Genomic DNA, 27,330 nt, shown 5'->3' with positions numbered 1-27,330 from the left:
CTAAATTTTATTACAGCCGAAGGTAAAAAATAAAAAATTAAGTCCATTTGTATTTAAAATTAACTAAACTATGGATTAATCCTCACAATCATAAAACTGGAAGTAGGCATGCAGACAGGGATAAGACAAAATTCAGTGCATCCATGCCCCCAGGCACAAGTACTCAACACTCTCTGAATGTGAAGTCATTTATGAAGTCCTTTACAACATGCAGTCAAAGAGGTTAATTGAAAAATTTCTTAATGTCATTATGAAAGAACTAGATTAACCCAAGTTAATTCACTTTATTGTTCAAAATAAAGAGGAATAAGCATTGAACTCACTTGCAAATTTGGGGCATGAATTAGGGGTGAGATGTTGTCTTTAAGGACTCTGCCAGTTTAATTAAGATATGGAAAATTACTTATTGTTCTTCACCACTAAAGTGCTAGGAATTAACAGCCAAATGTGATGCCTGTGCCTTTCATATCTCTACCATGTGTTTGTTTGTTTAATACCCATAAGACTACATCATTAAACCTCAAGCACTGATTTCACTAATTCAGCACTAGAGCTACATGCTACAGCAGCAAACACCTTTTCTAGTCAATCATAATTGAACAGCTGGATGTAAAATGCAATATTATTTTTAGGCTCGTATCTAACTTTGACTTCAAACCACAAACGGTATTTTCCTCCAAAACAAAATACCTTCCTATCTTTGTAATACATCCGCTAAATATAGCAAGAGCACCAGGATAGCGTGTGATATGTTTTACCCACTTTATCGGTTCCTCATAATTATAGATGCCACCGCGAACTGCCAACACTATTGCGCTTCTCTTTTCTTCCTGGAACGACGTCTGCATTTAGCGAAACATAACGCCAGTTGTTTGTTTTTCTTTAGGAAGTATTACTTAAGCGAGCAGCAGACCTTGTGGAAGCCCTATATGGGATGCCCCATAACAACCAGGTAGGTCACCAGCGCAGTCTTTGTCTACACGCCTACACGTGTAAATCAATACCTGCTATTTGCAAACCTGGCAGAGCATCAGCGCGTTCTTTTTGTACACAGCCTGGCTTTGCCAGCCACCTTGAGGGCAGTCTGATGTGATGCAATGCTCTAAGGGAAATGCTTCATCTTCCCATTCTCTTCCTACCGCTAGTTTGCCTATCAGAAATGACAATTAAGTGTAAGGTGCCAAAAGCATAAGCAATCATTAAGGCAAGAGAATAACCTTGAATTCGGGCCAAAATATACAGTGACTAATGGGAAGTCCTACAGAAATCTGCTAAACAGAGTGGCTAAAGCATGCTGTATTTTGCAAACTGCTGAAAATACATCTACTGCCCCGGACGAATAAAGTGTATGTTACAATTTTCACAGGACTTACAGCACTAAACTCTAATTTTATGTTAATTTCTTTATTTCTTTATACTTACCGTGTTGACGTGAAGTTGCATAGTGCTCTGGTACGTAGGCAGGAAAACAGAAGGTGCAGTTGAAACGAGCAGCAAAATCCCCACCCTTACTATAATGTCACATGAATCTCTTCTGTAAATTTTGACGTCGTTGCGACTTGGAATATTTGCGCAAATCAGTTTCTTAGTTGTCAGTGCTTATTTTATGTCTTTCTAGGAAATAATCCTGAAACGAGCAGCTGACATTGCCGAAGCGCTATACAGTGTGCCACGCAATCACAACCAGATCCCCACTCTAGCCAACACTCCTGCTCACACTGGCATGATGGGAGTGAACTCCTTCAGCAGCCAGCTCGCCGTTAATGTTTCCGAAACATCACAAGCGAACGACCAAGGTATGTGGGATTTCAAGAGTTAATTCTTCACGTTGTTGACTGCTTTTGGCCAGTGCCTATTAATACGAGCTGATGTCACCGCTGTGTTCTACCTCTTTTTCTCCCCGTAGTCGTATGTCTGATCGTGTAATGAAATGCCGCCTTTAACTTTCTCCTAATATTTAATTCTTCCTGTTCTTTCGTTTACTGTTATCATAAAGCATCTCCAGTGGAAAAAAAAAATTGGCAAAGTGTAGAAAGCTCTTTATTATTCACAGTAAATATACAACGTGTATGTTTTTCATAAAATAATTACGTCAAGGTATCTCCACCTGGTTTTGGAATATTTACACAGATAAATCTAATTTGATGTCTGTGATTTCAAAATACTTTGTTTATAGGCATGTGTGACATATGTTACTAATAAAAGTAATAGTTGATTTAATTTACCTGTTGTAATTGAAAATGCATGTAGCGTATTGCATTTAAAATTAATTTTGATACTAATGAAAGAAGGGAAACAGGATTATTAGATATGTTCAAACCCATATTTTTTGCTTGCAACGTAATTATTAAATTGATTGCTCAGATAGGAACAAATTCTTGTTTAAAATCCTGATTCTGCTACGTTTCCTCTTCTAAAAAGATTGTCTTTTAATGCTTTTCCAAGCTAATAAGCCTTATGAAATTCTGTACTTGATCTTGAATTAGTTTTCACCGATGGCTACACCTTACGAAAGTACGAGCTTGTTGTTAGTGTAAAACTATCAGTCATAAAATGAAGAGCCCAAAACAGCCTTTTAAAGTAAATCACCACAACAAAAAAGTTTTTCTTGTCAGCTATGGCATTTGAAGGTCTGGAGAGGCTGAAAGTTCATTCAGTGTGTTGGTACAAAGCGGGACTCGAGCCTGTTGATAATTGCTCCTAAAGACAAACGTGAAGGCACCTGACACAGCTGGATCGAAGAGAGCTTTTGTTGGCTGTCTGTGTTAAGAGGAGAGACAACATAGAGTGCTCGCAGATGATTTAAGTAGGGTTGGCGTGATAAGGTTATCTCAAACTGCAAGAGTTGATAGGGCAGTAAGAGACAACTTAGAGCAAAGCTGTGCAATCAATTAAAACTGTGTAATATATGCTGCATGAGGAAACCCCCCAGCCCTAAGTCTATATTATAAAATAACATTATTTTTTTGGGGTGGGGGGGTTTCTAACACAGTAGGTTACAGTCGCAACACAAGCAGTGTTTCCCCGCGAGGATATGTTCCCAGCAGTACTCCTCAGCAGTCCAATTACAACACAGTCAGCAATAGCATGAATGGATATGGCAATGCCGGCATGCCCAATCTAGGTGTACCAGGTTCCCCTGGATTTCTTAATGGCTCCTCAGCTAACTCTCCTTATGGCAGTAAGTGTCTATTTTTGGTAACACATCATCATATAGATTCATATTTACTACAAAATCAAATACTTGCATTGTTTTGATTTCCTATATTGTGAGCTACTGGATAAAAGGAGGGGTGACTCTGGAGGCTGGACGTAAAAATGAATATAATAAATTGATCTGTTTGTGCCATAATACAATCTCAGATAGAAAAAAAATTGGACTGCGCAATTTGTAACAAAAGTCCAACACAAAAGAGTTTGCCTGTTATCCAGAGAGTGGCCAAGCCAAGGCATTTCATTTTTTTTTTTTATATATATTTTTTTATATATATATATATATTAAGAGGCAAGGCCCTATCACTCTCTTTTCCGTGTTTGCCGTGAAAACCTCAATCTGAGTCCTGATTATTTTTGCTTTATTGCAGTAGTGCCGTCAAGCCCTACCATGGCAGCCTCTTCGGTCACCCTCCCTTCAAACTGTAGCAGTACACACGGCATTTTCTCATTCTCACCTGCCAATGTCATCTCTGCAGTGAAACAAAAGAGCGCCTTTGCTCCTGTTGTCAGGCCCCAAGCCTCTCCTCCACCATCTTGCACCAGTGCAAATGGAAATGGACTTCAAGGTGAGCTGGATCTCTCTCAATTTTCTGTGTATTGCTTTTTTGGTGCATACACTCAAGCCCTGGTCGTTTATTTTGGAGAAAGGTACCTCGCTATATTTTTAGGTCTCCGGTGCTCTCATAGTGATGCAAAAGCAGGAGAAGAAACAGGGTAGCATGAACGGTATGCTAAGATTTTAAGCAAATCTTAGTTCATTTTTAATACTTGCATTAGAGAAAACACTAGTTGTTCTTCTGGCAATTTCCCTGAGGAATTCGTGCCTTAAATTTTAAAGTAAGACTGTATCCCTGAATGCTTCTGGGAGGGTTCATGTACTCCTTGCGTTTATATGTTTTCTGAACGCATTTCTACGGCTGTTTAAAACCATGATGTGGTGTGATTTCCTCATTTTACATAGGATGCAATAGTTATTTTAAAATATGTCAAATCCGTGTAAATCAGTTAAGCTTTTACTCAGGGAACTAACCTTCCCTTGGACTAGCTAGCCGCTTGTGCAGTGAGTTTGTACGTTCTGTTGGTCCCAGCTCACTCTCTTACCGTGGTGTTTAAGTGGTTACTTCCTTAAATGAGCAACTAAATATTTTAATTGAGGCAGGCAATTTTAAGCTTCTGCATTTTTTTAATCTCTGTGATTTCGTGGGGGTAGTGTAACGGACGATTTATAAATCCGTTGCAGAATTTCCCTGGTCACCTGCTGGGACTGGGGCAGGAGGAATTATGATACAGTGTACGTTTGGTGGAAGAATAAAAATATGAACAAAAAAGTCTTCCTTTTTATGGCATATTTTAACATTTAAAAGATAATATTGTCAGGTGTGTTAGTATCGTTGAAAAGTTTTGTTTGCCTCTGTTTTGCAAATCATAAGCCTCGTTGCACAGTGCAGTAAGTTGAAGCACTTCAGATCCCATGGAGATCAGAAAGGGTTGCAGACACTCTTACCCCGGAGGTCGTCACTCCTCTTGACTTTCTTAGTTAAGATGTAGGTAGCGCAGTATTATTTATTCTTTGCATTACCATGATATCCATAATACGATGAGCACTCACAGGCAAACAGATGAAGACAGATATTTTGATTTGCCGGACTAATTCTGGACACCTGCATTTTGTGCTCTCCAGCTTAAGGCACTTTGGAGAGACATAATCCCACAGACCTGTCTGTCCACCCTAAATCCAGGCCATTTGAGACCAGGATCTCAAAATGGATGTCCCTGTAGCTTGTTATTAATTTCTTGGCCCAAAGAAGCATCTGAGAGCTTATTATGCACTCAGGTCAGTGAAGGGCTGAGGATCCAGCTACACAAATCTTATTGTAGGATGGATGTTAAAGAAAAGGATAATTAGATTAACAATTTCTGTCATTGCCTATGTCTTTAGTGGAAGCTTTACTATGTTACTGTGAGTAGAAAACTATACCAGGTATAAGCAATATTCTTAGAAAAGATTATCCATTCATAAAATAATCCAGTGTCCTACTTTCCTCTTTTTATAAAAAGACACTAGTATAAAAAGTAGATCCTGAAATAAAATAAAATAAAATAAAATAAAATAAAATAAAATAAAATAAAAATAATATGGTAACACACTCCTTAGATCTGAGGCAGCTATTCTGAAGCAAGTGTTTTTATATATATATTTTCTCATTACCTTGTTGATACTGATTTACTCTGAAAAATAAAACTATTTACAGAGCTAAATTCAAATGATCTAAACTTCTGTAATTTCAGCATGTAAACAAAGGGCTTCCCATCAGATATTCAAGGTTTCAGGTGCTTAAAAGGTCTAGATTACTGCAAAGTGGGGTTTTCAGAAGAACTGGGCAGGCTAAATGCCTGCACCGAGCACCCAATCTCCCCTGGCACCTCCCCAAGCCCCCCGTAACCATACGTCTTCATCCTCAGGTACAAAATGCTTTTTGTATAAAAGCCCGGTAGACAACTTCGAATCGACCAATACTGATTTTGTTAAATAGGTCATGAAGTCAGCTCTTAGGCTGAGGCCCAGCCCTGCCCTGGACTAAGCTTTTTCCGTGCCCAGACAGCCCAGTGAAGGCCTAACGATCCCTTCAACCCCTGATTTTAGGATGCTGCAATCCAAGGAGCAGACCTGGTGTCATCCCCAGCCAAGTCCAGCATCCCATGGGTGTTGCTAAAGCTCTAGGTTAGGTGCCCCCGAGACCTGCGCTGCTGCCTCACCGGGCTGTTCCTACCCCGCTGAGCACTAAAAACTTCAAACACAAAAGGTGTCCAGATGTAGGGATGTGCAGAAACTTTGGGGTTTGGTTCAGCAGCCAAACTGAAAATGAATAGGAGTGTTGGAAAAAAAAAAAATTATAAATTGTCATGTTTTCCTCACCCGGCTGAAGCAGCTAAACTGAATCATTTTGTGTTGAGCAAAATGACCCAGAGAAGTAGCAAGAACAATTTTCTGGGCTGGTAATTAGAGCACTGAGTTCTGGGGTTGTGACAAAAAAATTGAGTCATTTATGCAAAGTAGCACGGCACCACGAAGCAATGCTCTGTATCGTGAGAGTTAGGGTACTCTAGCGAAAGGTAAAATATGTGGGTTCAGGTCCCCTTGGGCTGAGGAGAAAATCAAATTGCATCTGATATATCCTTGGTGCATTCCTTTATCATCACAGCAGAGAGGCACCATCATTTTTTTCCAACCAAAGCTGTTGGGTTAATTCAGACTGAACTCACAAAAGGCTTCAGGTTGACAACGCTTCACCCAGCTGTCCTCACAGATCTCAACCCGTGCCTTGAATTGAACTGCAGCCAGAACTGAGTGGCAAGGCAGGGATGAATTTGTCATATGCTTCCTTCATGAGACATCATGAAGCAAAGCCAGAAATGCAGGAGATGATAGATACTTACACTGCATTTTACCTGTACAGTTATTTAGGGGGCTTCTGCTTCCTTCTTCCTATTTTCTTAGTCATTTGTTGACATTGAGCCCTTTGTAAAGTTTAATTAGTTGCTTTCTGAACACTGTACAAGCAGCTCGAGAGTTTTCTGATCAGCACATTTTCTACTTTAAATTAAAATACGGAATTCAAGAGCTGCAGTCTAACACAGCTAAAATTTTTCGGTGGTCTTCAAGTACAGAGCCTCATTATACAGCGGGATGTGAAGGAGCTGAGTGACAGCTGAGGAGTCTGCACTGTTAGGAATGGTCACATACTTTTAGTCAAGCCAAGACAGAAGTGGGAGCTCACGGTCACTGTTGTATCTATGGTAAATCCTGCAGTTTATGAACCTGGATAAGAAGGGATGACGTGCTCTTTTAATCACAGGGCAGGATATCCTCTCTCTTGTTGCTTGATATGTTACCTTTCCCCACGTAAGCTCTGTTCCGAAATAAAAGCCAGTTGGATAATTTTCAGGGAAGCTGGTTGAGCTGGCTATGGCAGGGCATCGCACACCAACACGACGGGGCCAGGCAGCCCAGTTTTTCCTACGAGGGTTTGTTAGCACTGTGCAGGGGCAGAGTCAGATGAAAGCACGGCAAAACCCGACATGTAACAGCCCTGCAGGCACGGGCAGTCCTTTTTACAAGGATTTGGGGGTTAATTGCACCCATCCATGCTGGGTAAACCACTGTAGGATTTGTCTGCATGTGGAAAAAATGCTGTGCACGGTACATCTAAGATGGTGAGAAAGCAGGAGCAGAACTATGAAGGTCCATCTGGACCTCAGATGGACTGTTTTGTCTCTCTAACGTAGTGTAAAGCAGAGGTGGAGCTGCTCTAACTTCTGGCTTGTGGTAACAGCACAACGGGACCACCTGAGCCCACCACACTGGAAGCAAGATCTTGCTGCTAGTAAGCATGACCCTCAAAAAGCCACTCTGTGTTTTGGGACTTACTGCCCAAGAGTGAACATGGAGAGGTCTATAGCCATCATGGGGATTCACTTTTTTTCTAAAGAGATCTAAGATGGAGGTTAAGAAAAGAAAAAGAATAAAAAAGAAGACAATCTGGGGAAATCTCGGAAAGGTCAGCCAGAGCTAACGTGTAGTCTTCGTCCTTGCTGCTCTCGTATGCCATCCCTGCCAGCTGCGCATCCGTCCTCGGCCAACCGATACCCTAATTAGGGTCAAAACTCGGAAGGTGCAGCTCGCAGAGGAGATGCCCCTCTCTGTTGTCCTGTGGGTATGACTCACTCCTGTGAGTAAGTCTACAGAAAAGGGCCTTTGGGCCTTATCCAAAAAGCCACAATCTTGTTAACTCTGTATGACTTCCATTGCATAGTCTATGATCTGAAAGTTAAGTACTTACACTTTTTTTTTAAGAGCAGGATGCTAGTGTATGGGTTCCTTAGGGCAGAGGGCTTTTTCCTGTTTAAAACAATGGACATTTAAGGTATAAAATAAATTTTTTAGCGAGCAAGTGCTGGCTCGCTGTGAAGTTGGAAGTACAATATGTGTTCAAAATTTGGCTTTCAACTGTAATTTACTTTTTATAGATTGTGAAAGATATTGCTCTCTGTTAAGCTTTACGACTGTAATGCAGAGCAAAAGGTTCTCTATATTCTTTTAAAATTGCATCCTGCTTAATTTTCTGGTCTTCCCCTGGATGAAACTCTTAAAATTGTTATTAAAAAACTAGCCACACGGTTTTTCTTTAAGAAGGCATTTGGTATCAATTTGCACAGCAGGAAACTGTAGTGCAGAAATTCACAATTGTCAAATGTTGCTACTAAAATAAATAGCAAAGTAAATGTCTGGAGCACCAATTTTGCACCCCCTCCCATTGTGCCACAGATAGAATTCAACAAAAATGGCTAAATAGCTTAAATTAAAGAATTCAGACTTTTTTTCCCCAGAAAAGTCTGCAGCAGACAACCTAAATTTTCACACAGCAGAAGCCAAACATGATTACAATAAACGTGTGATTAAGATGTGCAGGGTATTAGTGGCAAATAATGATGTGCCATTTATTAAGGAATTCATGCACACAACCTCTGGAAGAAAAAAAAATCTGGACTTTTTTTCTGCTGTGGTGTTCTTTGAAGAAGCAAATGTCCGGATCAGTCCTGGACTTTCGCACTTTGCTTAGCGTGCTGGCAGAGCATGTCTCGCGCTGGCTCCGAGTCGTAGCCTTTACGTCTTACCATCACCTCGACATAGAGTGCGATGACAGATGCCCGCTGAACCTGAACCAGAAAAGATAGGAAGACCCTATATTTTGGGTTGACTTGTGGTGATCTTGATGTCCAGGGCAGCTGATGGTTGTATTGCAGCATAACAGCATCTCAAAATGAGCTCCCACGCCCCCCAGTTCAGGTGCATCCCATGTAACCAAACCTCTCTGGGGCTAGGTCGTCTGCTGGCCCGGGCTAATGTAGTGTGGAGTGCGGGAGATTTAGTGGAAATACGATAAGGAAAGTAAACATTTTGGCTAGGAAGGGTCTCTGCCAATATACGCGCTATTCTCCAGTTATGTTTTGTAACTTTGGTCGCTGCTTAGGTTTAAAACATGCAGTATTATGAACTATGCCAAATTACAACTTCCGTTTCAATTTTGACATATTTGGTACATCTTATTGGGGAAAAAAAGCAGCAGAGTTGGAAAACTTGAACCTGTTTCAAGGGCATCACTTGGGATGTGTTTTAGAGAGATGCATTCCCAGACAAGTCCTTCCCATCCGCTCGTGCAGCTGCCTACGGCGCCGGCGGGACCAGAGCTGCTCAGGGCTCCGGTCGCAGCCGTTGGAGCAATTCTGGTCGTGCCGACCACGCTGCTGGCTGCTGTAGGAGGTTGTGTTACGTACGGAATGTGTACGTACCCAGCTCTTCCAAACCGTCAAGCTGTAACGGCAAATCTGAAATAAATTAATATTGTTGAAATTAATGAACTGAGAAATTGAAGTTCACATCACTACACGAACAAATTTATTAATATCTGTTGTACATAAATTAATGAGAAATATCATTATGGCAAAAATTAAACAACACTAAAATTAAAGACTGTCTAAATTGTTTCTACCAAAGAGTTAACCAGGAAAAAAGCGGTAGTTGTTGGCACCTCAGTCTTTTATCTGTTAAAAAAAAAAAGGAGATGGCTGCTCAGGGGTATTAATCTCATGACTTGTTATGGTGCTTGGTCTCCAGAGTTGAGAGCAAGCGTAGGTGGACTTGGCTTTGGTCTTAGAGAGCCCTTGGCTTGCTCAGCCCCGCTGTTACCCTAAAGTACGACGGTGGAAATGGAAGTTTTCTGCCCGGGTGCCAGGTCTGGGCACGAAGCGGTGGTTGGTGGGCTTCCCGCTGCGGGGACGTTCCCGAGGGATGCGCGACACGACCAGAAGTGACCGTGTCGTTCCTCAGCTGTCAGGAGCCTGACCCCCGCCTCGCTCTTAGCCCCGCGCTGGGAGAGACGCCGTGCCCGCGGGAGTCGGGATGCTCCGCGCGCGAAAAAAACCCGCTCGCAGCCTCCTTTCGCGACGTGAAGCCCTTTGCGGAGCGTTTCGCTGGGAAAAGCGCGCGTCGGCGGTCCCTCGGTCGGAGGATGCCGTGGCGCGGCGTGGAGGAGCCCGGGCCGGTGCTGAGCATCGCGGTGGCTTTGAACCAGATGTGCCTTACACGAGCGTGCTAATAACGGCTGATTTTTCTTCTCTTTTTCTTTTAGCTATGTCTGGGCTTGTAGTCCCGCCAATGTAAAGTCATTTTTGTTTACCTACCGTAGCACCAAGCTTCAGAGGATGGGCTTAGGGGACAAGTTTAGTATATTAAGACATGCTGATGGAAACAGTATCTTCACACAGAATCAGCAACAAATCGAAATGCTACAAAAAAAAAAAAAAAAAAAGACTTTGTTTAAAGATTTTATTTAAACTATTAAGAATCTACATGCAAACAACCTACTTCTTCATGAACAATTCCATTTTATTGACTGAATTTTTCTCATATTTTCACATTTCTCAGTCCTGAAGAATAAGGAAAAAGCGACGCCTATTTTGTATAAAGTTTCTGATTACGTCTTGGCTATGTCTAGTACTTGCTATGTGTTGGGAGAAACTTTGTGGATGCACCATTTTGATTATCATGAAACACTGATGAAAAATGCCTCCGAACATTTTTCTGTACTCATAACTAGATTCACAATGGTTGTGTATCTCTATAATGTGAAATATTTTTTTGTGGTGGAAAAAAGGGGGCCAAGGAGGTTATGAGCCATCAAACTGGAAAAAAAAAAAAAGGATGAATATATGATTAGAAAAACAAAAACCGGGGCGCGGGGGTGGGCACGGGTGGGTTTATCATTGCTTAACTTCATCTTAATGAAATGGAACTTTGTAACTTATTGTAGTTAGAAATTGTAACTTTGATATTGAATTCTCTTGCCTTCAACAAGCACACTGACAGAGAAAAAAATTGCTACTGTCTGTTGGTAAAAAAAAATATACTTCCACTGCTAGAGCTTCCTGTTAAGCAAGTGTGATCTGCAACATTTTTTCAACTTTTGCTAGCACTGTATACTATTGCATTCTTAGGCTACTGTGAAGTCTATGTTTCTTGTACCAGAAAATTGTCCTTTTGACTTCTAGATCCTTCTTCCCTAATGTGTTTTGTATGTGGTTATAAAATTGTAGACTTTTGTGATTTTGCCAAAGTTGTAGCTAAATATTTATACACTTGTCTTGAATTTTTTTCAGATCCACTTAAATATTTAGAAAAGCAAATTTTATTCCTTATGAAGCCTATAAGGAATAAAATAGTCTTATTCATTGCAACACTTTCTTTCACATAAACACTTGCAGTCACTAAGGGAATTTATTTTGTAACATATCAACTATAAATATTGTATTTATCTTTGAAATTTTGTATATTGCTTTTCATCTTTTTTTTTTTTTTTCCTTGTATGTATTGGTTTTTGTCATGGCCTGGTATTGTGATGCTGAGAATAGCATTAAGCCAAGAACCGTTGCCTTCATGTTTTTCTTTTAAATAAATTAGTGTCCGTACATTTCATTTGTACTTCATAAAGTTGCTATTATTTAGACTTTCCATCCTTTTTTTTTTATTTTTGAGGAAAAGTCAAATTCATTGTTTATTTTTATATTATTTTTAAGTTATCAGAACAAATAATTTTGAAAAAAAAGTTGTTTGTTGTATAGTCAAATCAAAATTGTGCCACATGGCTGTAATGAATACTAGTAGAATATGTGCATGTGATACAGCCACAGAAAAGATGAATCTATTTTGTGGTTGCATTTTTTTTTCTTCTTTTTTTTTTTTTTCTTTTTTTAATTTTTTAATTTTTTTTTTAAAGATTGTAAAAAGTCATTTTTAGCTGCCACCCATGACTTTGCCACATAGCTGAACTGTGTTTACTGGAAAAATTCAGAGGCCTAAAGTTTAAAATAAATTCACTTCTGATGTTTTAATTAAAATGTTTGCCACATTAACTTCTCTGATGCCTTAAAAGTGAACTTCTTTGAAGAACTTTTGTGCTGTTTTATCACAGGCTTACACCACAATTGTTAATCACTATTTCATTTGGATGATTTCTGGTGTAAAAAAAAAAAAAAAAAAAAAGCACAAACCTGGTGTACAATTATATCACTCCTTTATGTGTCTATTTTCTGCTGCACTCTGCATTCTCCTGAACCCTGCACTGTTTAAAAAAGCTAAAGGTTTCACGTGAAATCGGGATCATACATAATTTTTAAATGTTTGGGGTTTGTTTATTTAGGTTTATTGGTTTTTTTATGGAACTTTTTGTAATACACCCGTAGGTGACTGTACTTTTTAAACTGGAATGACCTCCGTTGTATATTGTGGCTGTTAGTGCCAAATCCATAGAGAGAAACGTGGAGATTTTTTTTTTTTTTTTTTACTTTGCACTAAATAGTTTGCCAACGCAGCACTGCAAAACATGTTGCAAACTGCAGCAGAATTAAAGTTTTAACCAAAAAGGAGGGATCATTATTTTTTTTTTTTCTTCCTGGGCAAAAATGCACATTTTAGTAAAGCGTTTATTAAAGGGTTTAAAAGAACGATACAGCGTATCACAGCTGATAAATGCCGCGCGCATTTCCTTTGTGATAAGGAATAAGGCTTAGCTAAGTGGAAAAGCCTGAGAAGTCACTTTGGAACTGAATTGCCTCCGTTATATTTTGTCTAAGTAAGGTTTTGCTCTAAAGAAGAGGTCACGTGTACATGTTAAGAAAGTTTGCAAGTTTCTTCATAAATGCAATCTGTTTGTGTTTTAGATTACTTAGTCAATGCACTCATTGCTTCATTGTCTCCAGAAGGAAAGCTTCACTAAATGGTAGATTTTACTGTTAAAGACCCTACAATAAGATTGTTTTATCTGTACATTTTTTCATATATTTAACTGTATAAAAAAATGTTCATTTTACACAATATTTAATTAAAGTATTTCTTGTCTGTGAATTTCATTTTTAGTAATTTTATCTGGTTTGATTATTAAAAAAGTGACTAAACACAAAACAAAAAAATGCAACACTGGGGGTTTCATTTCTAAATACCAGAATTCGAAGTTATGTCGTGGTTAAGAAAAAGCACAATCCTTGACGTGGGCTTTTCGGTGCCCCAGGATAGCCAGCCCAGGCAGCCCCTGAGGATGATGACGAAGGAGACCTCTGCTCCACAGTGCGGCAATGACTTGTTGCTCAGCCTTGGTGAAGTATTTAAACAAAACTGTGCTTCAGACACCCTTTTTGTAAAGTGAAGGTAACAGTAGAGTAATTTTTTTACTTTTTTTTTTCTATTTTAATATCATATTGTAAAAGTCTGTAAACAGGAAAAGTTATTTTAAACATAGCACAACCCAAATTTTCCATGCAGCGGTTTGACACCGACGGTTGACGTACTCATCTTTTAAATGCTGACAAGGAGGCAAATGCTTTTGCTAATTATACTACGGAAGACAAATATTTCATCCTCTGGACTGTTACAATGCTAAGCCTGAAGTAGAGGTCTGAGTTCCCTTCCCCAGGTGCCGAGTGCGTGCCCGCATCGTCGTGTGTGACCGCAGCCACCAGAAAAAGGGCGTTTGTACAGGAATACGGGTCTGGCTGCGTGCACAGCAGGCAGAGCAACCCAAGTGCCCGTCCCAGTAAAGCACGGGAGCTCGTTACGTGAGTTTTCTCCTGTCGTTAACCAGAGGGCTGCTGACAACTTCAAGAGGGCACTGAGAAACCCCGAGCTGCAAAGTAAATGTATGTGCTTGTGTATGTGTATATACTGCCAAATGACATGCCATATGCCGGAGTCTCTCCTTCGTCGCCCCGTGTTTCCGCAGTTAAATGGAGTGTGATGAGAAGGTGCAGCTTACTGTAGCTACAATTTTCAAAGAAGGAAAACGGGGATATTTAACTCTGTTGCCTTTCTTCTCCAGTATTTCCATAGTTTTTATGTTTGATGAAAACAGATGTTAGAAATATAGAGCACTTTGGATTATGATTATTATTATGATGCATTGACAACGGTTCCACTTTGAGTATATATCTGTGTATCGTGTTTAAACGGTGGCATAATCAGATGCATCCCACTAAAAAATAAGATGGTTTATAGGGATGAAAGTCTGCGTGATGCCTACTGGCACTTTTCCTTTTAGGTTTATTTCAAAGGTTTGAATAATGAGCATCTAAATGGTTCATCTAACTTTCAATGCAAAGAAAATACAAAAGAAGAAAACCCATACATTTTGTGCTAGGAATGACAAGTCCTAGAGCAAGCCACCACCTACGACACATCCCTATCTGTAGCTTGGTAATAGCCCTGGCGAGAAAATATGTTGTGTCAGCCTATAGTGAGTTTAGACATAGGAAGATGATAAAAATTCCTTAATCAAAATGAAGGAATAGAGTCTCTAAAAGTATATGCCAATTATTGCAGAGCAGCTTTTTAAAGTCTTTCAAGCTTTTAAAGATTATTCAAAGCACTTGAAATAGGCTTCAATCTAATGCCTCATTTCATTGCATTAAACAGCCTAGTTAATAAAGAATCAATATATTCAAAGGGCAAGGTTATCTTTTGTCTATAAGGGGTGGTGTCATTCTGAACCTTTTATAGTTCAAATGCTGAAAAAGACCTCATGAAATCCATACTCATCAAGTGGGTCAACTAGAGCAATAAAGAGGCCTCTGAAAGAATGGCTGCACTCCTTTAAAACAACTATAAGTCTTATCTCCCCACATAGTGTTCGCCAGGCTCCGCCAGAAAATGTCAATTTCTCATCAAGACAAGAGGCCCAACGATAATTTTTTTCTGGAGAATACACACAATTAGGAGAATGCAGAAAGGCCCCATCAGTGATTTGTAGCTTATTATGTCACCAGCAAGCTGCGATCCGCCGCTAAGCAGATAATAAGGGCTGTTGATAACTAAAGTGTCAATACGCCAAAGAACGATTTTTGAATGTGAGCCCTTGTGCTTTTTTTCCCCTCCTCGTGCAGATCGCGGGGCCGATAACGGTGCATCTGCCAACCGACACCGCCTGTTGGACCTCACAATTAATGCCGTGAATAAATAGCACAAAAGAGTTTAGATTCTTTATACTCTTTGAGACAATTCCCTGCTTTACCCTTCAAGGAGTTCTTTTATGTTCGAATAAGGTTGCTTTTAATGAAATTTAAACTCATCAGAGGAAATCAAAACCCTCAAATCAGATTACAAATTGATTTTTTTTGGTCACTTGTCATTATACAATGTACTGCCCTAAGTTTTACAGGAAAAGGAAGAGAAAGCACCCACTCTGGAGTCAGAGTATGCAAACAATCTCTACAAAAGTATACGAAGGAGGTACGTTCCTAAAGTCCACAAGTAATAAAAAGTTTTTAAAAGTTGGTATGTATCATTTAAAAAGTGATCATTATCTTTACTCAGATATTTCATAAAATACTAAAGTTCTAAATAAAATGAGCTATACTAGAACTTTAAATTGTATTAAATAATTAAACCCAAGCTATCTCTTTTTCTCATATATAATGCTAAATTTCATTGTTACATACAAGAAATCAAATATTATTTCTCAGCGCTCAGGTCAAAATTAACTGATGGAGGATTTGAGACCTCCTGGTCTGGTACCCCATTTCAGCCGGTGACAATGGTAGTGCAGTTTGTCCAGTTGAAATATGATGTTAGCAATAGAGGCTATATAGTCGTGATTTTTTGATTTCTTACACGTTCAAATAAAGCAACAGTTGTACCGTAATGGTTTTGTTTCCTCTTTATTGACTTTGTACTAGTACTGAAAGGGCATTGTGAAAAAAAGGGTGCAGTTAACTGGTCACAAAATGGTACATTTTTGGTGCCCACAAAGTTTTTAGAGGATTTCAGTGGTTATGTGACTCTTTTTCTGCATTTACCTTGAGGTAAATTAAACTCTTTGAGAAATGACTTTGTAACAAAAGGCAGCAACTACCCCCAGAACAGACCAAGTTGGGGGTGGCGAGGGTGCAAGGAAATGATCTGAAAGCTACTCTGCTCCAACCAGACAAAAATCACAGATTGTTTACTGTGTCAAATCTGAGAAAGCAAAATCCAGCTAAAAAACAGGCAACTGAGGCTGGAATTGGTCTGGGTAATAGAGCCAACGAACTGGAAAGTTGCCCTGTAAATGCGATGAAACATAGGATGGAGACACCAAGGGGAAGACGGAGAGAAGAAAGGAGGAAAACCTGAAAAAAAACCCCTGTACAATGAAACCCAATAAAGTTGTATTTAACGACGGCTTTCCTCGCGCTGTGGAGTTCTGTTGTGGGAGCAAGCGCTCAGGGGCGGCTTTGCCTCTGCGGCGGCTGGGTGCCAGCGGGCAGCGCGATGCTGCAGCCGGGGTGCGGGGTGCTGAGGCTGGGGGCAACGCGCCGCAGCCCTGCGCTGCTTTCCCGGGCGGTTTGGGCTCTGGCCACCACGGCTCAGACCCACGGGTCACTCCTCGCCAGGCGAAGGACGGCACCGGGACGTGGAGTCACCTCCCAAGCCGGCGTCGGTGCCACCGCAGAGGTTTGCAAGGGGGGGGGTCTCTGGGTACCGGTTCTGCTGCAGTGACCGCCTTCCTCCGTACTACAGCTCTAGTCCCAAGATTAAAAAATAAAGAGAGAAAAAGAAGCAATTGCTGTGGATTTTGCTTCACAGACACAAAAGTGCTTTGAAACTGCAATGAGTAGAAATAACAATAATAAACAACCAACTCCTAATAACCACCTAACAAGGCTATTTGTGCAGACCAAGTGTAGCCAGATGAAAAAAGGAAAATAAAAGCTAAAGAAGGTAGGAGCTGTGCCATGGTGCTTCTTCACCTATCTGGTTTATCAGTGTGTCTCATCTTAGAGCAAGTCACGAATCCAACAAACACTGCAGAATCCAAAATATCTCTAAAAGGACTTCCAAGATTTCTCCCCGACTACACCCTCACTTACTTCATCCCTCAAGACACAGCCCAGACAAATTAGCAGAGGCCAAGCAGTGTGTAGGGACCAGCCAGAGGCTCTGATGGACCACGGGGTGAAGCCAGGTCCACGGGTGAGGACCACCGACCACAGTCTCCGTACAAATCACCCGAGCTGTGCCACTCAGCGGGGTAAAGCCAGAAAGGGGTGGGCACAGGAGCGGTAGGGGCTCAAAGCAAAGTGACTTCATAGATTTAGACACTTATTTAAGCAGATAAATTCTCTGTGTGAGGAAAACACTGACCATAAATTAATTGGGAAGAAAAGTTTCCAAAATGTACCCAGCACATAGCATGGCCTAAAATGGAACCGGCAGTTGGGTACATCTTTGGATGAATGTTAGAACAAGACTGTAGGGGCAGGGTGGGTCACAGGTAGAGCAGTTTGAACGGGCTCAGGGTTTCTTTTCTTCCTGGAAATCTGTGAAACAGAAATTGTAGGCACTTTGTGAAATAAAGAATTCTTGGTTACCACCTTTCTTTCCAAGTTTTAAGGAAGCCGACGAGGTATCAACTCCAAAACAAAACCCAGAAGGTCCATACAGCCGATGTCCTGCTCCTGCTGAGGAGGCTGAGGAACTTGGTAGTGGAAGAGCTGTAATAAAACCTGTGTCCTCCCATGCCGAAGATCTTGAAGACAAGCAACTAGATACAAACCCCATGGGTTAATGATCTGAGGGGAATAGGAAAGGAAAGAAATCTGCAGAAAAGGGTAAAACGGAGTTACCAGGAGAACTGGGTGTTAAGGTGCAGACACAAAATTTGTTCTACATCAGAAAAGAGGATGGGGTGGAGGAAGCATGGTGGGGTTGAGTGTTGAGTCCTGTCTGCAAGGAGGCCACAGCCCCACAGCAGCTTCTCCCACAGCATCACTGTTTGTCTCGACGCTACCCCGTAATACAACTCATCACTACTCAACCGGATCATGGTAGTATCAGTGATAAGTGCTTGCAGAAGCAATAGAATAAGTCTTTTTTATTGAATGAGGATGGAGGAAAATAGAAGAAACGTACTATTTAACTTTTTAAGTTAAATTGACTAACAAAATCTTCATAAAACACTCTAATAAGAGAAGGATGTCAGATAAAAATGGGTTGGGTTTTCTTGCAAGGGCAGAGGTCTTCAACCATTGATCAGCGTCTGTGTTTCTCATTCAGTTCTGCTTTATTTTCGGCCCACAGTGCCATGTCTGCATGACTTGGGGACCAGGTACTTGTTTTGGTGCTTTTGCCACGTTGCATCCCAAATCAGGCTGAGCTGCCGAACGGCTCCGTTGCCACCTGGACGCCATTTCGCGGGATGGTTCCTGTTGGCTTTACGTTTCCATTGAATGAGAAGTCAAGGCCGTTACAGCGGGTCAGCAAATCGAGCAGTGATGTCTACAAGCAAGAGCCGCTATTCTCTTCTGCAAGAGAAAGGAGACAGATCCCAGGTAGGATGGAGAGGGTGCCTGGCAGAGACATGCTTTACCCTCTTTCCGTGCTGTATTTTTTTCTGCCAACCCCTACGCTGTGGTTTGCGGTGGGTGTCATGCGTAGTCAGTATGGATGGGAGACCCTTGAGAAGCTGCTGTGCAGGAGTCTTTCAGAAAGTCCTATTATTCATCAAAACATAAAAAGAAACGAATGTTGTTTTTTGTGGGAAAAGTACTCACAGGCCTTTTAGTTTTCAGCTCTAAACCAGTATTTACTATAATGGTGAAGACTCACTGTTTTACAGAGGTCTAAGCCAAGCCCTCCTTGCCCACTTCAGTCCCTGCTCCAGAGCTGCACATCCCCGGCCGGGGATTTGCTCAGACCCTTCAGCAGCTCAGCCCCGAGGAGGGACCTGTCCTGAGCACAGGGAAAATACGGACTGAGAGCAGCATTTTTAAGAGACAAATGGTGTCCTGAAAAACCCTCTTTACGGTATTACACATAAAGATGTCCAAAATGCTCTGCTTTCAACAGTTGTAAAATGCCACAACCAAGAAACTGGAATGGCTCAAAAAGTAATAAATATATATAGTAGAGCAATTAGCTACACATTTACATTGCTGATGCAAATGCAGAAATCTGCAATAGACCATTTTAAACTTTTTTTTTTTTTTTTTTTTTTTTTAATTAGCCTGGCAAGCAGTTAACAGGAGCAAATCATCTGCTCATGCTCTCCAGGTGCTGCCCCAAATATTCTAGAAATAACTCGTGGGAGCATTATCAGGAGGACAGCTTTTTCTCCCAAGCCGTGTGATGGGGAGGGTGGTGCCCTTCGAACAGCCTCCTCTGCCACGAGTCGATACAGAAGGTGATGGGCTTTCAGGCCAGTTTGCCAGAGCTGGCAAAGCAAGAGCAAGGACTCGGCAGTTTCGTGCTATAGGGACGCCACATTTTGAGTCAAAGATAGGAAAATAAAGATTTTTTCATTTCTGTGCTGAAATTTTCTGTTCTTAATGGAAGTTGACATAAATAATTCTGGTTTGTGTGAACTGCCTGTACTTTGCACTCCTATAGTAAGTTCAAATACAAGCGACAGCAGAAAGAGCAGGTTTGGATGCTAAAATAAACATTTCAGCAGGCACAACTGGATGTCCTCCAGGTCAAATTTACATTGTTTTCCATCATTGCTTTCAATTTTCTCTTTACCTTAATAAAAAAAAAAATACCTTGTCCTACATTCTTCTGACATCACGATCGAAAGAGAAAGCCTTTTCATTGTCAGACCCTAATGGCTATTCTGCCCCACGTTTTTAATGTGAAGATTAAATATTTATGAGTTGCAAGTCTATAATACCCCTTAACCAGGAAAGCTCTGCTGCTGGTGAAGCAGGATAAAGCCACGGTGGTGGGCTGAGACAGGGGGATGGTGGTGGGGAGCAACACCTGCAGGTACAGACCACTGCACAGGTGGGTGTCTTGTGCCCCTCTGACTTCATACCAGATGAATAAAATTGATAAAATACACTAACTGCAAAAATAAGGTAGTTCTGAGATACTCTTGCACTGATTAACGACCCCACCACAGCGCTGGTGACTGCCACCAAAGGGAGATTACGGGCGGGCACGGCTCGGCCGAGGGGCACGGACCCACCACGGGCATTTCCCCCATCAGTCTGGGTCAGCACGGAGGGGTGCCACGGGAAGGAGACCAAGGCCACTTATAACTGAGAGAAATAGTTCAGGTTAAACGCAGAACAGTCTTGGGGAGAAGATGCTTTCTGAGAGCGTTTCGAAGTGGTTCAGGTGACTGAGGGGGCAGAAGCCGCCAGCTCGGCACCTGGAGCCAGAGTCTGCTGCAGTGATAAACGTGGTGACAGCGATTTCAGCAACGGCAGAGAGTTGGGTTTGGTCTTTTTTTTTTCTATTTCAGTGTATTCAGCTGGTTCAGGTCAATGACTAATTCACTCAAAACTGAAAACATGACTGGGAGTTGGAAGAGCAGAAAATGTGTTTTCCTCTCGCTATCCATGAATAAAAAATAGATATGAAAGGATAAGATCTGCTGGTTTTAGTATCTTGAAGGACATGATGAACAGAAACAATCTATTCCATTTTTTGGCTATAAATAATAATATCACCTTTGCATATTAACTTTATTAAGGTAATTTATTAACTTCAGGTGCAGAACATGTGTAGAGAAACATGCTCCTTTCTTTTGCATCGAGCACTATTTTGGTAGGTCTATTTAGCTGATGAAAGTAATGCTGTTCTCACCAGAGTGTTACTGAACTCCTATTTCCATCCAAAAAGAACTTGACAACTCATATGATAAAGAAGAAATGCAACATTCAGCATTTTCATCCATATAAAGATATAAAACACATAATCACATTATGAAATATAATTGCATACATGCATGTAAATAGATTAAATAATACCGTGTAGCTCCCTGATTAGCCAAAGGAAGTGCATATTCAGTAAAACCCCTAGATTTGACCAATAATAGTTAAGATTTGTTAATAAGGAGAATAATGTCTCGTTAGGAGAATGAGCAGACATTCTGGAAAAAAAAAAAAAAAAGAAAAGATAGATCAGATAGCACATTTTCCCTCATTTTTAGTGAAAATCATATTTGAAAGCCATTCCAAATGGGTTTTAGATTGAATTTTCTTTAATTTTTGAGGGAAACAGAGTTGTAGTTTTCTCAAAAAAAATTTTTTTTGTCCTCCTGGTAAAGTTTTGGGTTCCTTTTTTTTTTCCCTTTTTCTTTTGTCCTTCCTTTTTTTCCCTTGCCTTCCCCCTGAAGTGGGGTTTTGGGCTGGGAGCCCGGGACAGGGGTGGTGAGCAGCCGGATGCTGGGGGAGCAATGGGAGGAGGAGGAGGCTGCAAATCTGAATGTATTCAGAAATAAAGTTATCCTGTGAGCCTCAGCCTTTTGACTTTTCCTCTCCTTTCACAGAAATCCACCCTTCTTTTTCCTTTGCTTGACCCATATCTGCCTTAATTGGGATTTAGCAATTACACTCCTTACACTACTTAATAAAAACGCTTCGCGTATGTCTGCTTTCCCAGCAAACCCCTCCGGTTGCCTCTCCCAGTCGCTGGCTCTGTTGTTTGATCTGGCAGTGAATATGGAAACAATAAAATTTGGGATCAATAGAGCCATTTCCAGCAGTCCCTCTGGGGAGGAGCTGGGGCTCTCCCAAAGTTGCTGTAGGAAAAAGCCATGTTGGCCAACTTTGTCCTGCAATGGGGTTACCTCTTTCGGTAATGCTTTTCCAGTACCAGGTGATGTAAAGGAGATGCAATATCATCCTTCTTTACTATACACATGTGCAAGCATGTGTGTGCTGCAACCTGCAGTAACTTATCTAAAACTGCTTTTTTTTTTTTTTTGCTCTTGGCTCCATCTTTAAAAAAATTTCCAACTTTTTGGTGGTCATGTTGCAATAAAGCGGAGCACGGCTGCTCAGTGCCGCTGCCGGGACGGTTCGGTTTCAGCCCAGGATGGCAAGGCTCTAAAATGTCACTGGCTGATCTCCTGAAATTCTGCTTTTTCGGCTGCATTTTGCCGTCTCGCTAAAGCTAACCTGCACCTACAACAGCCTGGCCTTTATTTGCAGCAAAAGGCTGAGACCCAGCACTCTTCCTGGCCGATCGCAGGAGCATCTGGAGCACCGCGCTGCCGAAGGGTGGCAGATGATGTTTGATGTTTTAAACAAGGCAAAGCCACTCACCTTGCACCAGCCCTCGCCCACGGTCCCCACTGGGCAGCACGCAGCTCAGCCCGGGCTCGCGCGCCGTGGCGGGGGATAACCCAGCCCAGCCCGGGCTGGTTATTTGGAATACGTGACGTGGGTCAGGCAAAGCCACCTCGGATACCGCCACGGCGAGGTACAGGCATGGCAATTAGTAAAATCAAGGTGTATTTCCTACATCATGCAGCTGGGGGCATTTTGCAACTCATTTTGCCGTAGAAAACTTATTATTTAATTGCCTTTGCTGCTGCTGGATCAGATTCAAAATGAGTGGGAATATCAGGTCCTGCCAGATATATTCAATCATATTCCTGCTTTTTTCCCTGAATGGATTTGATGTGCCAGTAAGCAGTGAAGCAGTTAAATATGGACATGCGAATGCCAGCAACGCTGTGATTTCAAAGTTAACACCCCACTAGGATGAATGAGGAAAACGTACATCTCCCTCGACGTTTCTCTCTGTCTCTGCGGCGAGTTTAAGGGTAAGATAATTCACGATGGTTTGGCCAATTGCTAGAAGTAGGATATTTCCTATTCATTCTGATAAGCCCAGAACAACATCTTATGCAGCCCCAAAATACATAAATTATAATAAAGACGACTGCTAAAATTCAGAATTACAGGTGAGGCGAGGCCAAGCCTTGCAGCGCTGCGAGAGGCCGGAGCTGGTGGGGATGGTAGAGATGGGACACGGCGATGCCATCGCACCAGCCCTGTCCCCGCCGGAGGGGACGGGGCATTTCCAGCCGCCGCATCCTCGTGCCCAAGTAAAACTGGGTGGAGAAGGGAAAAAAGATATATCTAAATGAGTCCAATACTGATTATTAAGTTCCTAAGAGGCAAACCAATTTAGCTATATAAAATCATGAAAGGGAAAGAATTAATTGATACTAATGAGTTATACGAGATAGCATCATAATTAATTCCTAAATAGAAAGAGGACATAGGCTGGAGCGAGGGGGGGAAATAAGACTGGCCTATATATCGTAATAGATTACAGAGGGTATTTGAAATGAGAAACAAACTGCCAAAGTCAGAGCGGGACGGAGTTATTTGCCAATGCAAATAAAAGCCTTTTCCCCATCGCCCTGGCAATACCGAAAGCGGGGAAGCTCACGTACCACTTTGCTGCGTGAGCTCTCCCAGGAGCTCCGGGCACCACCACGTCCCTCCACTGCGGGTGCAAGGGTTTACACCAGGGCTGCCCTGGCCCAACCTGTCTGTCGGGGAGCACCAACACAAGACACTTTGGTGGTTGCTAAGGTAACCACACCGATTTGATTTGATTTGATTTCATTCCCTCCCCCCCCCAATAACATCGCTGAGTAAATCAGTGCATAATCCCACGGCAACTTTGCGGTGCGTTCCCTTACAGCTCCGATACTGCTGCAGCAACTTAGACAAAGAGTTTGGACGCGGTAGCCGGAGCAAAGCCGCTTTTTTCTACTCCATTTTGGACCTACTTACTTCTTTGGTGCATAAATCACAGGTGACCACTCATGTGCTGGAGGACAAAAAGCTTTGATGAATCACAGAAACAATAAATTACATAGGGAAAGGGCATTCTTTTTTTGGAAAACCCATAAAATCATCATCACATGTTGATTCCACCTTCACAAATACAAATCAGAGACCTCTGCAGCCTTCCTCCTGAAAACTGACATTAAAAGTTTTGTTTGTTTTTTGTTCTCCATCTAAGGTTCAGGTTTAAAACAAATTCAGTTGGCAGAAATTAAATTTCAGTTATATTACTGCACGGTGAAGCCCAAAGTATGCACATTTATCAATGCTGGTCACTTTTTTAGAGGGGAAATCACGGAAAACTATTTGGCAATTAATAGTTGTGTTCACTGAGAGAAGAAAAATAGTTAATAGCCAGGGCTCCTGGTTAATAACATTTCTAAGGGCATTTTATAAAAAGGCAGCTTGACACAAGCTGGTTTACAGCGAGGCAGGACATGTTGAGCATCTTCTTCTGGAAACAGGAGAAGCACCAAGCATCGATGTCCTCCTTACATGAACCAGCACAATTACTAAATACCTGCACATTGCAGGAAAACCAGGATCCAGCTTGTGTCATCGAAGCAGCAGGAATTTTGGGTGGAGTTCAACAGGAGTGAAGCTGAAATAAGTGAATAAGGGGCTAGGGAAGAAACAGAGGTACCCCCGAGGCCAGCGGAGAGGAGAGCGGGGCTCACACCCTGTCACGGCTGGCCATGCTCTGCCCTGCAAAACCCACTGCACCTTGGCCAAAATCCCTGTGTTTTCAGTCCATTTGCAATGACAGTGCTTTAAATGCAGGAAAAAGGTGGTGGTGGGACCAGCCGGCGCCACAGCTTGTGGCATGTTGGCTTGCATTCAGTTGGGTTGAACTGGTCATTTTTGTGCTCAGAAGATGTTCCGTGTAACGTTTTCTGTATCCAGTAGAAGACTTTTTCCCATTGAGCAGCCCATATCCTGATAAATGGCAAAGAAAGACTAGTTTGTGGGATTAAGGTATTTTTTTTGTTGTGAAAAGTCATGGACTTTGGCGTACAGTGAGTATCTCATGTCAGCTTGAGCCACCACCTTGCATTACAAGTGTAAACCAAGTAGCTGCAATCCGCAACCAGACCCATTTGATCCTGGGCATCAAGGCCATTCACAGAAATAGTAATTATTTAGCTAATACAGTTCATTGGGAAATAATTGTTTGGAATCAAATGATTTTCTGTAGTGGACAGGCCAGCTGGGGAACCAGCAACCTAGTAATAAAATATACTGTCTCCTAATGCAGCGTGGGGCTGTACGTACAACGAGGCAGTTAGGTGTGAGGCAGGACCACAAAAAGATGGAGAAACAGAGAAGTGTTTTGGCTAAGAGCTTCAACCCCCTCCTGCCGGGGTCCGTGCACGTCCCCTTTCGCCACCCCCTCCTCCGTAAGGGACCCTCATGGTCCGCACTGGCCTGGACAATGGCGTGCTCAAAAATAATTAAAAAAAAAAAAAAAAAAAAGGGTGGAAGGAGAAGTTCCCACGTTGGCTGCCTCCTCCCTGTTTGCGGGGTCTGGGGCTGCCTCTGCACACAGACGGTGCCGTGTCAACAGCGAGGCAAGGGTGACATTTCCCTCTCTTTCAATTACACGGGAGCTGTTCACCGCCGGTATAAAACACACACCGCGCTCCTGCAAGATTCATTGTCCTGAGGTCAGCTGGAACTTATTGTCCTTGTTGCCTTGGAACAAGACAAATCTGACATCTGTAAGATTTGCTGTTAAATAATCCAAACCAGGAGTGGGACGGAGCCACGCAGAGAAATGGAAACGTTCGGGCACCGTGGTAGAAAATCAGTAATTTAGATACAAGGCGCTGATGCTCGCCGGCCTGGCGCGCCCTTAGTTTGCTATTGATTGCTTCTCCTAACATTTAACTTCATCCGTTAAATACTGCATATACTGGAAGTTTCAAAATCACTGCTCGCCCGCTAATCTTTCCGCGGTATAAATAAATTAAACATTAAATGGAAATAATCTTTGGATTTCCAGCTATCTTTCTTTGGGTTTGCCTCCCCGTTTAGTGCTGCCACCGGTACTTCTTCCCCATCAAAATGCATTTGCAGTGATGTACGTACCAAACGAGATGGAGATGTAAAACCATTTTTACAAATTACACCTCAAATTTGTCAGACACGCGAGGCAGTACGTTAAAAACAATTTGAACAAGAAAAATATTTGGGATGAAGAAAAGCTTATGCGTTTCAAAACCAGAGTCAACCCAACAGGCTCCCCTCCAGATCCCGCTCGCAGGTGGAAAAGCCGCTCGGACGCACGCACAGAGCTCTTCCCGAATGAGCTGCTGATAAATCTAATCCTGAAGGATTGGAAATGAGGTGAAAGAAATTTTGATGAAAATTATGTACATGTACTTTGACAAGCTCATAAACACTGCAGCCATGATAAGTTTTCTTATTTTTTTTTTTAAGACCTGACTCAACTGTATAAGCCCAAACTCTAATTTTTACAGCCCTGGGTTTGGAGATCTGTCATTGGGAGATATAACGGAAAGAATAATTGCTTGGTGGCTGCACAAACAGGAGATGTGTTGTCAGGCTGCAGTTTGGAGGCTACATCTGGCTTCAGAAATGATTGATGCTGTCTCTGTGTGTGATTTGGGAAACCATTTCGCGCCCCCCCCCCCCCGCCAATACAACTGCCACGCTGAACCTTCACGCAGCCACAGCAATTAAATCATTATTAATGAAAAGTTTTTATTTATTCCTTTTGCATCTTGGCGGTGTGGCTAGGCAACACGCAGCCCTCGCGGCGAAGGTAAGCATGTGATTTCAATTTGAAATTAAAAGTCATGTCTGAATAACAGAACAGCATTCTCATTTCCTAATACTCTGCTTTTTACTACTTTGCATTCAACTGTGAAAAGTCTTTTAAAACTCTGAACAGCAGTAAAACTTGAATGAATTTTTGACCCATTATTGCATAGCGGGTGCGCTTTCCAAGTTGGAGAGACTGCCAAGTTCTCCCCACCTAATATTTCCACTTTAATTGTGCCACTTGAGAAATTTACGTGCCTCAAAATATGGCATGAATCTTACGCTTATTGCAGTATCATTAGCAGCAACATTTAAGCAACATCTGTGTGCTATAGAACTAATTGAAGTAGCAGAAGTGGCAGCTGTAAATCCACAGGAAGATGGCAGTTTGCACCCAGCACTGCTGAGTTAGCGGGTAACTGTCAGCCTGTTCCTGCAATCTGCTCTCGAGGACTACGGTACAGGCACACAATGTCCAAAAAAATACAGCGAGTAGGCTAATGATCCTATTAACCACTTTGCTGCACCAATTTGGCTGTTTTTCCAGTTTCCTTGTTGAATTTCATTATATATTTCACCGTTCCAGTAAAAAGTCCAGTATGAGACGTGTTCGCTTTTAAGCCGCTTACTTCAGGGAGTGAAGCTCCTTCTCGG

General features: G+C 41.9%; 1 protein-coding gene across 16 annotated transcripts in view; it reads left to right on the top strand.

Annotated features, from left to right (window-relative positions):
• EBF3 (EBF transcription factor 3) overlaps nt 1–13,177 on the top strand; it is a 123,072-nt gene extending 109,895 nt beyond the window's left edge. For 5 of the 16 annotated variants that reach the window (XM_052799412.1, XM_052799403.1, XM_052799402.1 and 2 more), the window contains exons 12-16: nt 887–952; nt 1,619–1,796; nt 2,993–3,181; nt 3,585–3,782; nt 10,407–13,177. In XM_052799412.1, coding sequence (XP_052655372.1) covers nt 887–952; nt 1,619–1,796; nt 2,993–3,181; nt 3,585–3,782; nt 10,407–10,438 — 663 coding nt within the window. In that variant the 3' untranslated portion in view covers nt 10,439–13,177. The remainder of the gene's footprint in view (nt 1–886; nt 953–1,618; nt 1,797–2,992; nt 3,182–3,584; nt 3,783–10,406) is intronic. The other 11 variants (XM_052799404.1, XM_052799401.1, XM_052799400.1 and 8 more) reach the window with 3 other exon arrangements.
• The last annotated feature ends 14,153 nt before the right edge of the window (nt 13,178–27,330 follow it).

This window comes from Harpia harpyja, chromosome 10 (genome assembly GCF_026419915.1).
Source record: "Harpia harpyja isolate bHarHar1 chromosome 10, bHarHar1 primary haplotype, whole genome shotgun sequence".
NCBI lineage: Eukaryota > Metazoa > Chordata > Aves > Accipitriformes > Accipitridae > Harpia > Harpia harpyja.
The sequence above is the reverse complement of the archived record's forward strand: the minus strand, read 5'-3'. Positions and strand labels throughout refer to the sequence as shown.